The sequence below is a fragment of the Mastomys coucha genome, unplaced genomic scaffold (genome assembly GCF_008632895.1).
Source record: "Mastomys coucha isolate ucsf_1 unplaced genomic scaffold, UCSF_Mcou_1 pScaffold20, whole genome shotgun sequence".
NCBI lineage: Eukaryota > Metazoa > Chordata > Mammalia > Rodentia > Muridae > Mastomys > Mastomys coucha.
The window spans coordinates 35,975,752-35,988,661 of NW_022196903.1; the positions used below are offsets into that span (position 1 = coordinate 35,975,752).

Below are 12,910 nucleotides of genomic sequence, written 5' to 3' on the forward strand. Positions count from 1 at the left end.
CAGGCCACTGACACACTCAGGACAGCAGACTCCTGCCTGAGTGCTTTGCCACGATTGCATATTATAGTGGAAGGAATCAGTGTCACTTGCTGATTACTTCTCAAGGAAGAAGAAGCCTGCACCATACAAGACTTAATATCTCCTGACTTGAGGAGGTAAATCTTTTTTCATTGGATCCCCTTTGCATGGCCTGAAGTTCTCTAGACAACAGAGAAGACACCCTTAAGACCTGCATTGAATTACTTACTGAACTTGAAAGCTGCTAAAGTTGTTGGCTACTGTTGCGTGCACTTGAGTAATGATTCATACGCAGTTGGGGTGAGGGTGGACAAGTGTCCCAAGGAGGTAGCCATGACCTCCAACACTGGTCCTGTGGAGGCCCTGAGGACCTAGCTTGCCATCTGATCTGGAAACAAGAGGCTTAACCTGGCTCAGTACTGCAAGCTGGTCAAGATAAGAGAGGGCAGGCAGATCCTTAGAGGCACTGACCTTGGGAGGCAGGAAGGTCAGCAAAGGAGATAACAAGGGTGTGAGAGACATTCTGATCCCAATCTCGTTAGAGGATTAGGCTGAAGAGGGTTCAGTGTGAAGCTAGGACAGACAGCTCAGTAAACTGAGAAGGGCCCAGGTTCCCTTATCCTGGAGTCTGCTTGGCTGGCCAGAGCTCTCCTGGAGGAGCTAGGAGCCACTGACTTCAGACCCAGGGAATCTCTTCTCTACCCTCTTCCTCCTGCCTCTTAAGGCTCTTAGAGAGCTTATTTAGCTTTTGAAGGAGATTTATAGAGGCTGGAAGAACTTGTTTGTTCAAATGTAAATGCTCTAGAAAAATGAAGGGTGTAAGTGTTATTAAACTCGTGGGTCAAAGCTGAATGAAAAAAAAAAAATCAAAAGGAGAAGGACATGTCTATTCCCAACATAAACAGAAGACTTTTATTGTAAATATGAGGGAGACCATAGTCAGAGGAAGAGACATCTGGGAATGTACAACATGAACTTGACCCTGAGCCTGGACATCTGAGGACTTGGGGGAGCAGACTGGGGAAAGAAGAGAGGGAAGAGGGGAGAGGAGAGACCAGGAAGGTAAAGAGTAGACAGAAGGACAGCACAGCAAAATATCTGGATTTATAGGGGAAGGTAGCTGGGGAAAAGGCAGCTCAGCCCCTGGGCTGGAGAAGTTTAGGGTAGAGGGTCTGTATGCTGGTCATACCATATAATAGGTAGGGACTAAGGAATGCTGGGTGATGCTGGCATCCAGGTCCACTTTAATATGCTAAATAAGCGCCTCCGTTAGCCATTTGTCTTGGGATTGAGACCTAACAAAAGCCAGTACCCCAAGCCAACTCTGTCCACCTGTTCTCAATAAGCCAATAATAATATAAAACCACAGAAAGGATTTATTCAGTGCAAACACATTGATAACATGGAAAAAGACATCCAGGGATCCAGTGAACTCCCCCAGTCAGTCTTGGGGGTCTTGAAATGAGATGGAAGTTTAGAGGGCCAAGGATAAGCTATCTAGGTCAAAGTATGGTCCTGGTACCCACTGACCCATTGTTTAGGCTTGTTAAAGCTTTGTGAAATTTCTTTCCAGGAGACGTGTTCCCACTCTGGCTGGTGCCTTTCCCTTCTTCCAGCATGTATTCCTGAGGACATTTCCCTTTCTTTGGGGTCTGTTGTATCAACAGCCTGATGTTCCCATTGACAGACACTAGTATCTCTTTAGAATGTCTTTATTTCTGCCAGGTCAGTTACAGAAAAGGGCATCTTTTTCTTTTATTCAGGACAAAACTCTCATTTTTATTTTCTAGTTGCATTCTTGGAGTCAGACAAATGAGTATTCACTGCACAGAGCCTATTATAACTCTCTGAAAGCCTCCACATGTTAGTTATATGGAGAAATTTTATTCTCTTGAAAGAGTATAAAATCTGTGAAAAAAATAAATTCAGTTTTTCTTCCATCCCTGGAGTGATAGACTAATTATTAATAAGTGCCTAGGCAATAAGCTCCAGCTGGTTCTCTGATTTGCTCTCAAATTATCATCCTTTTTATTCTAACCTGGCTTTAACTACTTGGCTGGTTTCCTCTCCTTGTCTTCTTACTTCTGTCTCCTCAGTGTTTTAGCTCGAATTTCTCTTTTATTTTATCCCTCCAGTTCCTCTACCTGCTGGTTTATGTCCTTTTCCTCAGTGATCCAGACGAATCTCTAATTTTATTCTAGCTTGAATGACTAGCTACTTCTGCTCAGCTCCCATGATTCTGACCTCCTCTGTGTTCCCAGGAGAAACTTCCATGCTCTCTCCTACTATTTCCCAGAATTCTCTCTATTCCTGCTGAATGTCCCACCATTTCCTGCATCAGCTCATTGGCCATAAGCTTTTTTTATTGACAGGTGATACTTACACATATCACTTCTACCAATATCTGATCACCACTGAGAAGATGCAAGGGCCCAGTCATTGCATCTTTGTGGATGAGAGAGCATGCTCAGACCACAGGAAAGGGTGCAAACCTTCAGTTTGAGGTTTTCGCTTTAGAGGAAAGCTGAGTTAAGAGAGCCAGTTTCCTGAGGAAGTCACATCTTTTGGAACCTCAGCCCCAAGACTTAAGCTTCTGGTTGCCATCTTACTGGTTTGAATTCTCCTCTCTTGCCTGATGGTCTGCATGCCCCACACTAATAGAACCTGAAGCCTCAGAGATGTGGCAGTTTTGCATTCTATGCCTCTGTGTACTCATGGATTCTGTGACTACAGGTAAGATGGTAAATGAGGAAGCCAGTGGGTAGAGGGAAGGAAAGAAGGTAGGGCTCTTTAGTTTAGCAAGCAGAGAAGCCACCCCTATGTCCTTTAAGACAGCCATCTGGCACAGCCACTCTCCCTAGTCAAGGCTTTCCACAGCCTTCTGTCACGGATTTTCGTCTTCAGGATATAGCTAATTTGGCTATACATGAGGTTTAGTAGTTTTCCTCCTTTCATCTTGTTTCAGACCCCACAGTGACTTTGCTGGAGCAAAAACCAAGGTGGGGTCTGGTACCACGTGGTCAAATTGTGAACCTGCGCTGCATCTTGAAGAATTCCCAGTATCCCTGGATGAGCTGGTATCAGCAGGATCTCCAAAAACAACTACAGTTGCTGGTCACTCTGCGGAGTCCAGGGGACAAAGAAGGCAAATCTCTTCCTGGTGCTGATTACCTGGCCACACGGGTCACTGATACAGAGCTGAGGCTGCAGGTGGCCAACATGAGCCAGGGCAGAACCTTGTACTGCACCTGCAGTACAGACACAGTGATAAACTCTGCTGGGGCATTGAAACAAAAACCACACACAGACTACCCTGCCTTCCAACCCTTGCTCCTCTGCAAGCCCTTCTGAGCTTTCTTCCTTTCTACCCAGACTTCACCATCACCTTGGTGTAGCAAGGAGTACCCTATCCTTGCTGATTTACCACTTGTTCTTTTTGTGCATGAATTACAAGGTGACTTAAGGTCAGATTCTAGAGAGCTCAGAGCATACACTTCAGTTCTTCCACTTGTGAGATTGAAAGGCATCTCTTATCCTCCTATACTGCAGTTTTTGATTTGGGGATGTAGACAGCTAATGTGGCCACCCCAGCAGGCAACTGAGCATCACAGTTCAGGTGCACTCTTTGGTATGATATGATGCAGAGCGCCAGCGAAGCCATCAATTGGCATTAGCTCTTCCTTCCACAATATAGGCAGTGAATAGCAAGTTGTGTGTGATGCCTGAATCAATTCCCAATGTGGGGTTGGATTAAAGCCAAAAGAATTTATTACCCATTGAATTCTGAGGTTCTGGTCACTGCATACTCAGAAAGCCTGTAGCATTCCTCCCCGTACAGAAAGTGTTCCATGGCACTACTATGCAAATTTGATTTTGTGGTTAATAAATTATCACTTACTGAAAAAAATAAAACCAAAAGAAATTCTGAGAGCTCATATAAACACTGACTGAATTGCTGAATGTGCAGCTCTGACAATACCCTTTAAATAAACACCCTTGTTTCCATAATGCCCAAGTTTTTATTACCCACACCCACATTGACCTCACAAACTCAATCTTAAAGGTTCTTTTCATCCTTTATTAGTCTAATTTATTTTGTATTAATTATGCTATTTAAAATGTTTCAATATTTCAATATTCCATTTAACATAGCAAAATAAATTTAAAAGAAAGCTGAATCTCATTCCCATATCAGACTTCTGAGCTCAAAACTACTAAATCTAATTTTTTTGCCAATTATCAGCTTAGTCAAAGCAGTTAAAGAAAAACTGATGAATACTATGCCTGAAGAAAAACATTAAATAAGAAAATCATGTTGAGATAGGGAAATATCTCAGAAGATAAAGGATCTATCTGTCTTACAAACTTGAAACCCTGTGGAAATGGGTTCTATATGCATAATCTACACACACACACACACACACACACACACACACACACACACACACAGAGTATACACACATATACACATGCATATACACAAATACACATGTGCTCAACACATACATGCACACATATACACATACACACACAGACTATATATATATAGTCGGCACCATTTGTCCATAATTCTTCATTGGTGCTGAAGTTTATTTGGTAATCCAACAAGGGCTTCCTTGCTCCCTCACAGACTATATATATATAGTCTGTGTGTGTATGGCCTGAATCAATTCCCAATGTGGGAATATATATGTGTGTGTGTGTGTGTGTGTGTGTGTGTGTGTGTGTGTGTATACATATATATACACACACATATATGCCCATTCAAGACACAATACATACACAGAGACAGACCCAATATACACACATACACATATACACAATATACACACACATAAATGCACAGACACTCACAAAGGGAGAGAGACACTTGCTAAAAATCCAAAATATATTCACTGTAGAGCTAATTTGACCATGTGTTTCAGAAAATAAGCCCTTTAGAAACATATAAGAGTCTAGAATTGACATTTAGGGAGCAGTAAATGTTGTACTAGAAAGCCCTAAATTAGAATTCAATTTGCAATCTGAGGAAGGCCACACTCAGAGTAAAGAACAGAACGAGAAGACTGCTCAACAACCAGGCAAATAGCTAGAAATCAACCGGAAGCTCAGAATCACAGAGCAAGGCTGGGGTGGACAGCAGGAAGGATGGAGGGAGAAAAGGGAAGAGAGTAGATGAGGGAAGGAGAGAGGAAGAAGGAAGGGAGTGGGGAGGGGGAGGAAGGAGGAAGGGAGATGACAGAAAGTGAACTATCATGAAGCACAGGATCTGGAACCAGGTCTGAGGTAGGCTGTGGGCTACTGAAAGCTATGGGATTGAGGAATTGCCAAGACAAATTAAAGCCTTAGCCCTGTGGAGAATGAAGGGCCTTTCCACAAGGCGGCACCATTTGTCCATAATTCTTCATTGGTGCTGAAGTTTATTTGGTAATCCAACAAGGGCTTCCTTGCTCCCTCACCTGTCTCTCTCATCTGCTTCTTCGGATCTTCAGGAGTTCATATGCCTGAGACATTGACTTGCCTCATACTGGAGCTGCATGCTAATCTTGGCCCCTAAACTCTGGCCATGGGTTGCTTTCTGTTTATGAACAAGAGTCACTATTCTCATCTTAAATCATTTTAAAACAAGACCCAGAGGAGAATGTTGAGGATTTGTATTATACAACCCTTGTAATCACTGCCACTCTTGAACTGCCTTCATGACTTAGGCATTCTACCTCCCTCTCACTAAACTTATCTCCAGTAAAGGAAGTCATCTCTTGGAGTTCATGTAAGACAGACTGATGACACCCACACTCCTGCAACCCAGATGCCTCAGCAGCAGTGTACCCTCCTGAACTTTTCATAGTTGCTTAAGCTGAAAAACATTTTTGGAAGGTGAGATGTTATGAGCTTAATACTACTTGTTTCTTTCATAATTAAAATTTCATGGTCCATGCTTAGCAAGCCACACACAGTTTTGGTTCCAGGAAATCCTAGGTGAGGCTTAGATAACTTGGAGGTTTTAGGACATCTTCAAGGACAAGATTTGGCCTCAGAACTTTTGTACTCAAAGGCTCCAGTGGTCTACTTGTAGTGGCTACAGGTTGTCTTTGTGCTGCTTTTTAAGCATGTAGTCAATTGACCAAAGAAAACTCCCCACGAAAACCTCTCAGTTAAAATTCAGTGACCATTAGTGAAGCTGTGAAAGTGAGCAGAAAATTGGAGAAAGAAAAATTCTTGAGTGATAACCTAAATGAAGTAGAGTTCCTGAGGCAGCTGATGTTAGTGCATCAAAGCAGTGTATGAGCTGAATGCATGAGGATGCAGTGATGAAACACATTACTCTGAATATTCACTGCAGAACATTAACTACAAGAACAGGCAGATATACACTGGGAAAATTAATCCTTTGACCCTATTTATCTGCTGTTATAAGCACTAGTGGACTTTGAACTTTAAATCTTTCCTCCTATTGATACCTCTATTAGCTCATTCATTCATTGTCAGACATTTTCCCAAATGAAGTGTTTAACTTTCTGAAAGCATGCCTAAAAAGTTTGATAACCCCAAATGACTGTGAAGTGACCCCCTTTAAATAATTCTATCATCAGCTGGATTGAAACGTGACAAGTCTACAGCTTCCCATTTTCAGTGATGGAGAGATAAAGGGTTGCATGCATGTGACTACTAAATCACTGAATACACACAAGTGAGCCGATGTGCCTCTCTTGGTCCAATGAGCTCATTTATTTTAATTGTGAGGTTGGATGTGGGCACATGCTTTGTCACATGTTTCAGAATTCTTCCTGTTGTGGGAGCTCAGTTATTTTTCATGGTCTCTTCGATCCAGGGCATATAGTGAAAGATGCTAGCATAGATGCCAACATCAGCTCTCAAAACACAGCCATCTGCATAAGACAAGATTCCATAAAGTACTCCATTGAAGACTGCAGGGGCACCTGTGACTTCCTACAGAAAAAAGAAAGCCAGGTCATCTTTCAGGCAAGAGATAAGGAATCCAACCAGGAAAGGAAGGCATCAAGAATCCGTTACCTTGCAGGGCAGCCTCCGCCCTGGCACGATGCCCACACAGATCATGTTTTCTGTGATGTCATAGGCTTTATAGGCATTACGGCACTCAGCCTTGGAGATTACAGTGACGTTCACGGTCTGCAGTGAGTCAGGGTCCTTAGCTAGAGGAAAAAGGAAAATCATGTTTCCCATGAGTTTTTCCTAAGTACCAAAGCTTCCTTTGCTTTCCTTCTTTTTTCAATATTTGTTCTATTATCAGGAAAGGAGTTCAAATTTTGAGAAATGAAAACCAAGAAGTTTAATTAGTATACAGGAGATTATCAAATTCACAACTTGTCATAATGCAGATGTCCATCCCCTTAGGAAGGTGGTTGGAATATGTGAGACATTCTTGCAACAAAATGAAACAAATTGCTTAGATTTTTTTCTGAAAATTTAAACATTTAGAGAGTGTCTTTTTCTATGCAAATTTTAGACCTTGAGGGAACTTACAAATATACAGACTAATTTCTTATTTGTCAGATGGCAAAACTAAATAATTATCTGGTAAATAATAATAATAATAATAATAATAATAATAATAATAATAATAGAATCACCTAAGACACTAGTAAAAGTAAAGAAGAAAAAAACAACTAAACTAAGTGGTAGAGTACAATTTAATACTGTGTCTTCTGATCTCTAATTCAAGCTGTTTCTTTTACATCAAAGTCTCATAATAAGATAGGTTTTCTAATTTGTCAAGCAATGAGAATAAGGAAACCAGAGTACTATTTACGGATGTTCTTCTTAGGGATTCTTGGGCAAAAGTTTTATATTTTGAGCTTCTACTTTTTTAATTTGAATTCGTGTTTACTTCTAAATTTTTATTTGAAAATATGACACTAATTTTTAAAAAATAAATATTGACTTCTTTGCCTTACTTTCTAGTTTAACAATACATTCACAGATTTACATTTCTTTTGAGAGTAATGTCAGAAATGTTTACTTCATGAGTTAGATTAAATAAGGTACATTTGAGGGTCAGGGAAGTCACTTTTCTTTTTTATACCCAGTGAGAATGACCTAGGTTATAATTTTCTGCTGTTGATAAGAATACTAAAAATTTATTCTTTTAGGAAGTTTGTGTTTTGAAGTGTACAATATTATTATTTACTATAATAGCTTTATTGTGCACTCAAACACCAGGCTATACATCACTTGATCAACTTCTTTCCACTCTCCCTCTCTTCAGTCTTCAGGGATCTTTTTTCATTCATAGATATTAACACTCTAGCTTATTTGCCACAATATTATAGATTTACCTTATGCTTGATATCTTATTATGTATTTCCTATTTCAAGAATTTGAGCTCACTCATTGCTTGAAATGGTTTGAAAACTTTCGATAGTATGTTGTATTTCATTTTAGAGTGAAGAAAATTGAAGTTCTGAGACAAAAATAGAGTTCTGTTACACATCATTAGGTATTCTACTGAGATTATTTCTTTTATATTTATGAGCAAAGAGGATAGAAAGATATATCAGAGGAAAGACTTGAAAATCTTTCAGTGAGGCAAAGGAAAAGGAAGTGGTGAAAGCAGAAGCTTGAAGAAAGTCCTACGAAAGCAGAATTGCAGAAGCTCAGAGGAGAGTCCAGCAGAGAGGAGTTGGTGTCAGCAAAGTCAGACACCATCAATTTATACTTTGAACTCACTGATGTCACAAAAATTGTAGGCCCACGTAGACACAGAGCACATGGCTTTCTCAGGCACAATGTGTTGAGGCAGTTTGACAGCTTTTGCATAGTTACTGTGTTTAAGCCTTCTTTTCAGTTTGATTAACATGAGGTCATATGAAATAGAAGAGACCGAGAAGTATGGATGATGGATCATTTTCTCATAGTCAGACACCTCCACGTCCCTTTCTGTGGGATCTGCTGGGTTTGTTATCCCAAGAATCACCTGAAGGTTCCTAGAATGATAGAAAGATATTGATGAAAAATAATTTATTAATTTTCTGCAATCATATGGACCTTAATTAGTCTTCCCCAAAGAACATTCCCTGAAGATCTCCCATGAATCATTTATTGAGAATTATATACAAGTTGCTGGGTCTATATGTGACTTGAGAACTCAAAGAGTAAAACAATCTGAAATTCTTATCACTCACGGTAAATTGCAGTGTGCAGATGTGATCACCCAAAGAGGATGGATCAGGACTCCAGTGCAGGGCAAGTAATCAGACTTTAGGTAGACCAAATAGTGGGGAGTAGTTCCAGCTATATGATCTGGATTATAGGCAAAGGTACCTGGAAAGAATGTGATGGGATTTTTTTCATCAATCTCTAAAAAGACATTAAAACAAAACCAAAAAGTTCAAAAGTACAATAGCAAAGTAAAAAAAGAGGGGTGTGTGTATGAGGGAAATATATTTTACTAGCTTCAAGTTATTGAGCCCTTCTCTTCAGCACTTTTAAATAGTAAGTTAAATCTTTAAAGTGACTTATTTTGTTCCGAAGACAATGACAGTTCATAGAAATAGCTACTTTAAAATTTAAAAAAGTGTTTATCTTTTTAATTGCAAAGAAATATTCTTCTACTTGAATTATGACTTCTCTTAGGCCTGTGAGCCTAACTTAGTAGGTGGAACAGTTGTTGAGCAAGCCTGACAACCTGAGTTTGATTCCTCCAGAACCAAAAAGTAAAAGGAGAGTATCTACCTTACAAAGTAGCCTACAACTTTTACAAATGTACCATTACCAATGGACACCCTCATCTTACATATACAATAATAAAGAAATAACTTTAACAAGAAATACAAGTTCCCTCATTTTATATAATTAAGTATAATCTGTTAGACTAGCTAATTACTAAACCATTTTACCAGTTTTAAATTGTTGCTAACATTTGCATGTAAAATGCCCCACACAGGATTACATATTTGAACACTTGAATGCCAGCTAATGGTGATGTTTGGGGAAGTAGATCTCTAGAGAGCAAGCTTTGAGGTTATTAGCCTATTTCATTTCCCATCTAGTCTCTGATTTGCATAGATGTGAGCAAACAACCTCATGTTTCTGCTACCAATTCAGAATTTGCTCTTGTCATCATGCCTTCCCCACAGTAAATGGAATGTTCTCTTAACTCATAAGCCAAGTGAGCCTTTCTCCTTTATGTTGCTTCTTGTCAGTTACTGGTCATAGCAATGAGAATAGTAACTGATACAAGGACTTTCACAAGTTATCTCTCTCTTCCAACAACTGAACTATGAACAATTAAAGTCAGTGCATGATAAGAACAGAGCAAATGCTCTCAGATACTAATATATGTCAGACTCTGTTTAGGAGTTTGAGCTAGCTTGTGAGTTGAAACAGCCATGCTCTTAAACATCTGAATCGGTAAACATATTAAAAAAATAATGAACCCAAGTAAATAAAATAGCATGCTGGATGGTGATTAAAGCTATGAGGATAAAGTTAGGCCAGTTAAAGATGTAAAATACCAGTTGTGTGTATGTTGGGGTGGGGAGGTTGTGGGTGGATGTTAGACTATGAAGCAAAGCATCGTGGAACAATCAGTGGTTAGGGTTGGGTACTGGCAAAGAGAAATGTCATGGAGACAGGATTTAGATCACTGGATGTGTGGAGCCAAGGATTCCAGAAAGAGGAAACCACTACAGCCCAGAATATGAGGTCTAGGTCCTGTCAAAGGAATATGACAGAGGCAAGTGTTACTGACATGGCATGAGTTAAGTAAGAATGATGGTGTTAGAGAGTATGTACAAGGGACAGTGCATTTTGTGCGATATTGGAGTTATGCAGATTTGTATTCTAAGAGGAAGTGGAACCACTTCAAGATTTCAATAAAGAAGTGATGGCAGCACCCTCTTAGAAACCTTGGAAGAAGAGCATGTAGAAATGGAGGGATCTATTAGGCAAGTAAATGAATGTTCCAGTGAAGAGATGCTGGTTTGGAGTATCATGAACAGTAGATGTAGTGAGATGTGATTATATCCTAAGGCATTAGGATATAATTAGAAGACAGAACAAATAACATTTTCCTAACATGGTGATCATGGAGTATGGAGCTGAGTCATGTCACAAGTTTTCAACTTTACATCTACTGATGCACTCCTTGGTTGGATCCCTCTTTTAACCTGGGCCTTCCCTTTCCTGTTCCTATTCCACAATATCTATCATGTTCCAGGCAGGTCCATAATAAGCTCCTAACGTGGAATGGATCTCTCTCTCTCTCTCTCTTTTTTTTCTTCAAGACAGGGTTTTTCGGTGTAGCCCTGGCTGTCCTGGATCTCACTCTGTAGACCAGGCTGGCCTTGAACTCAGAAATCTGCCTGCCTTTGCCTCCAAGTGCTGGGATTAAAGGCATGTGCCTGGCATTTTTGTTGTTGTTGTTGTTTTGTTTTGTTTTGTTTTGTTTTGTGGAATAGATATCTTGTAGATGTGTTAATGTTCATGCCTCCTTCAAAGTACATAAGCAATCAACTTGAAGTGCAGAAGGCAGGTATTCTCATACGAAGTAACTAAACTTGGTAGGCGCTGTGTCAATGCTGAGAGATAGAGCAACAGTCACATACAGTCTGAAATGATGTCTCTATCATTTTTCTATCTTCCATGTCTTCTCTAGGACTCCTCTTTGGCAGATAGTGAAAGATGTGAAGATACTCACCAAGCAGGGTTGAAGAAATGAAGAGGAAGGCAAACTTCATTATGATGTTGAAAGCTGTTTTGAGGTGGATCTTAGTTCAGCGTCTCTGTAAAGCATAAAGAAGAGAGAAGGAGATAAAATACTGATAAAACTACTTCAGCGGTGGGATTTAGTTTATGAAAGACTTTCCCTATCAGAGTATAGAGTGTTGGAGGGAGGAAATAACTTGTCACAAACCTGACCTCTCACGTTCTCTAGATCTGAGTTTGGTCTTCTTTTGAAGAAGTTACTTAACGCAAGAGAGATGTTCCCAATGTCTCCACAGCCTCCTGCTCTTTGACTTGTGTAGGAAGGCTCCTCTCTGAGTTACTTAATGCAAGAGAGATGTTCCTAATGTCTCCACAGCCTCCTGCTCTTTGAGTTGTGTAGGAAGGCTCCTCTCTGAGCTGCATACATGATGCAGACCCCTCCCATCTCTATGATGCCATCTATCCCATTTGTGTGACACTGGTATTTATCTGTACTCTGGCACTGACAGTAACACCTCTGCTTGGCATTCAGTGTCTCTTTGAAGTACTTTTGCTGTCTTCTTCATGTCACAAACCAACCATCATTTAAGACCATACGAACACTACGAGAGCTGGAATATGCTCTTTTTTAGTTTTTTGTTTTATTTGGGTATCCATGTATTTAAAGTTTCCATTTCAATCTTCAAGGAGCTCCCAAGCTAGAAGTAATAGACAGTGAAGCAAATGGTGCTACCGAAAGTATCCAGATACAAAGACTCTAATATATTGCATAGACTAGGTAACACTATTTGTAAATCACATCCATTAAAATATCTGTATCCAAAAATATAAGTAAATATTAAAACTAAACAAGCAACTTGTCCTGAATGTGGGTCTGAGCTCTGAGCAGGTGGTGACTTGCTGAATGTTTTGTCTCTGGATTGCCAAAATAAATAATACAGTTTATGTGCCATGAGCAACAAACATTAGTCTTCTTACAGATCTGGAGTTTGTAACTCATTTCTACAATTACTGGCAAATATGGTGATGGTGGCTGATAAATAGGTACCTTCTTCTGGAGGTTCACTTGGCTTTTCCAGTATGTGTATATGTATGTGTATATGTGCAGCAAAGGAGAGGGAATAGAGTACTTTTTTGTTTTTTTGTTTTTTGGATTTTTTAAAACTTTTATTGTATTATGACGAGAAAAGTTACATGATTTCAA

The 12,910-nt window shown here is 39.8% G+C and overlaps 2 protein-coding genes across 5 annotated transcripts in view; one reads left to right on the forward strand and one right to left on the reverse strand.

Annotated features, from left to right (window-relative positions):
- Positions 1-12,665, forward strand: part of Mgam2 (maltase-glucoamylase 2 (putative)) — a 112,234-nt gene extending 99,569 nt beyond the window's left edge. Inside the window, exons 46-47 of one of the 3 annotated variants that reach the window (XR_004121951.1) lie at positions 4-155; positions 2,984-3,096. Coding sequence is in view for 2 of the 3 variants with exons in the window: in XM_031381648.1 (XP_031237508.1) it covers positions 11,657-11,719 (63 nt within the window). In the remaining variant the exon portion in view is untranslated. Of the gene's footprint in view, positions 1-3; positions 156-2,983; positions 3,104-11,656 lie in introns of those variants that run through there. The other 2 variants (XM_031381648.1, XM_031381651.1) reach the window with 2 other exon arrangements.
- Prss58 (serine protease 58) lies at positions 6,724-12,116 on the reverse strand. Of its 2 annotated transcripts, none has more exons than XM_031381654.1 (6): positions 11,915-12,116; positions 11,699-11,783; positions 9,183-9,321; positions 8,728-8,984; positions 7,054-7,193; positions 6,724-6,969 (listed from the first exon to the last, which is right to left on the reverse strand). In XM_031381654.1, exons 2-6 carry the CDS (start codon positions 11,736-11,738, stop codon positions 6,820-6,822), a joined length of 726 nt encoding a protein of 241 aa, XP_031237514.1. In that variant the 5' UTR covers positions 11,739-11,783; positions 11,915-12,116; the 3' UTR covers positions 6,724-6,819. The 2 variants fall into 2 exon arrangements, with proteins under 2 accessions (XP_031237514.1, XP_031237513.1); XM_031381653.1 differs by having other exon boundaries at positions 11,920-12,115.
- Positions 12,666-12,910: the final 245 nt, after the last annotated feature.

Bases quoted from the DNA above. Each gene is read 5' to 3' on its own strand.
- Prss58 (XM_031381654.1), bottom strand. From the start codon at position 11,738: ATGAAGTTTGCCTTCCTCTTCATTTCTTCAACCCTGCTTG. The intron at 8,985-9,182 runs GTGAGTGATAAG...CTATCATTCTAG, and splicing joins TCTGCACACTGCAATTTACC to GAACCTTCAGGTGATTCTTG. The intron at 6,970-7,053 runs GTAACGGATTCT...TTTTTTCTGTAG, and splicing joins GGCGGAGGCTGCCCTGCAAG to GAAGTCACAGGTGCCCCTGC.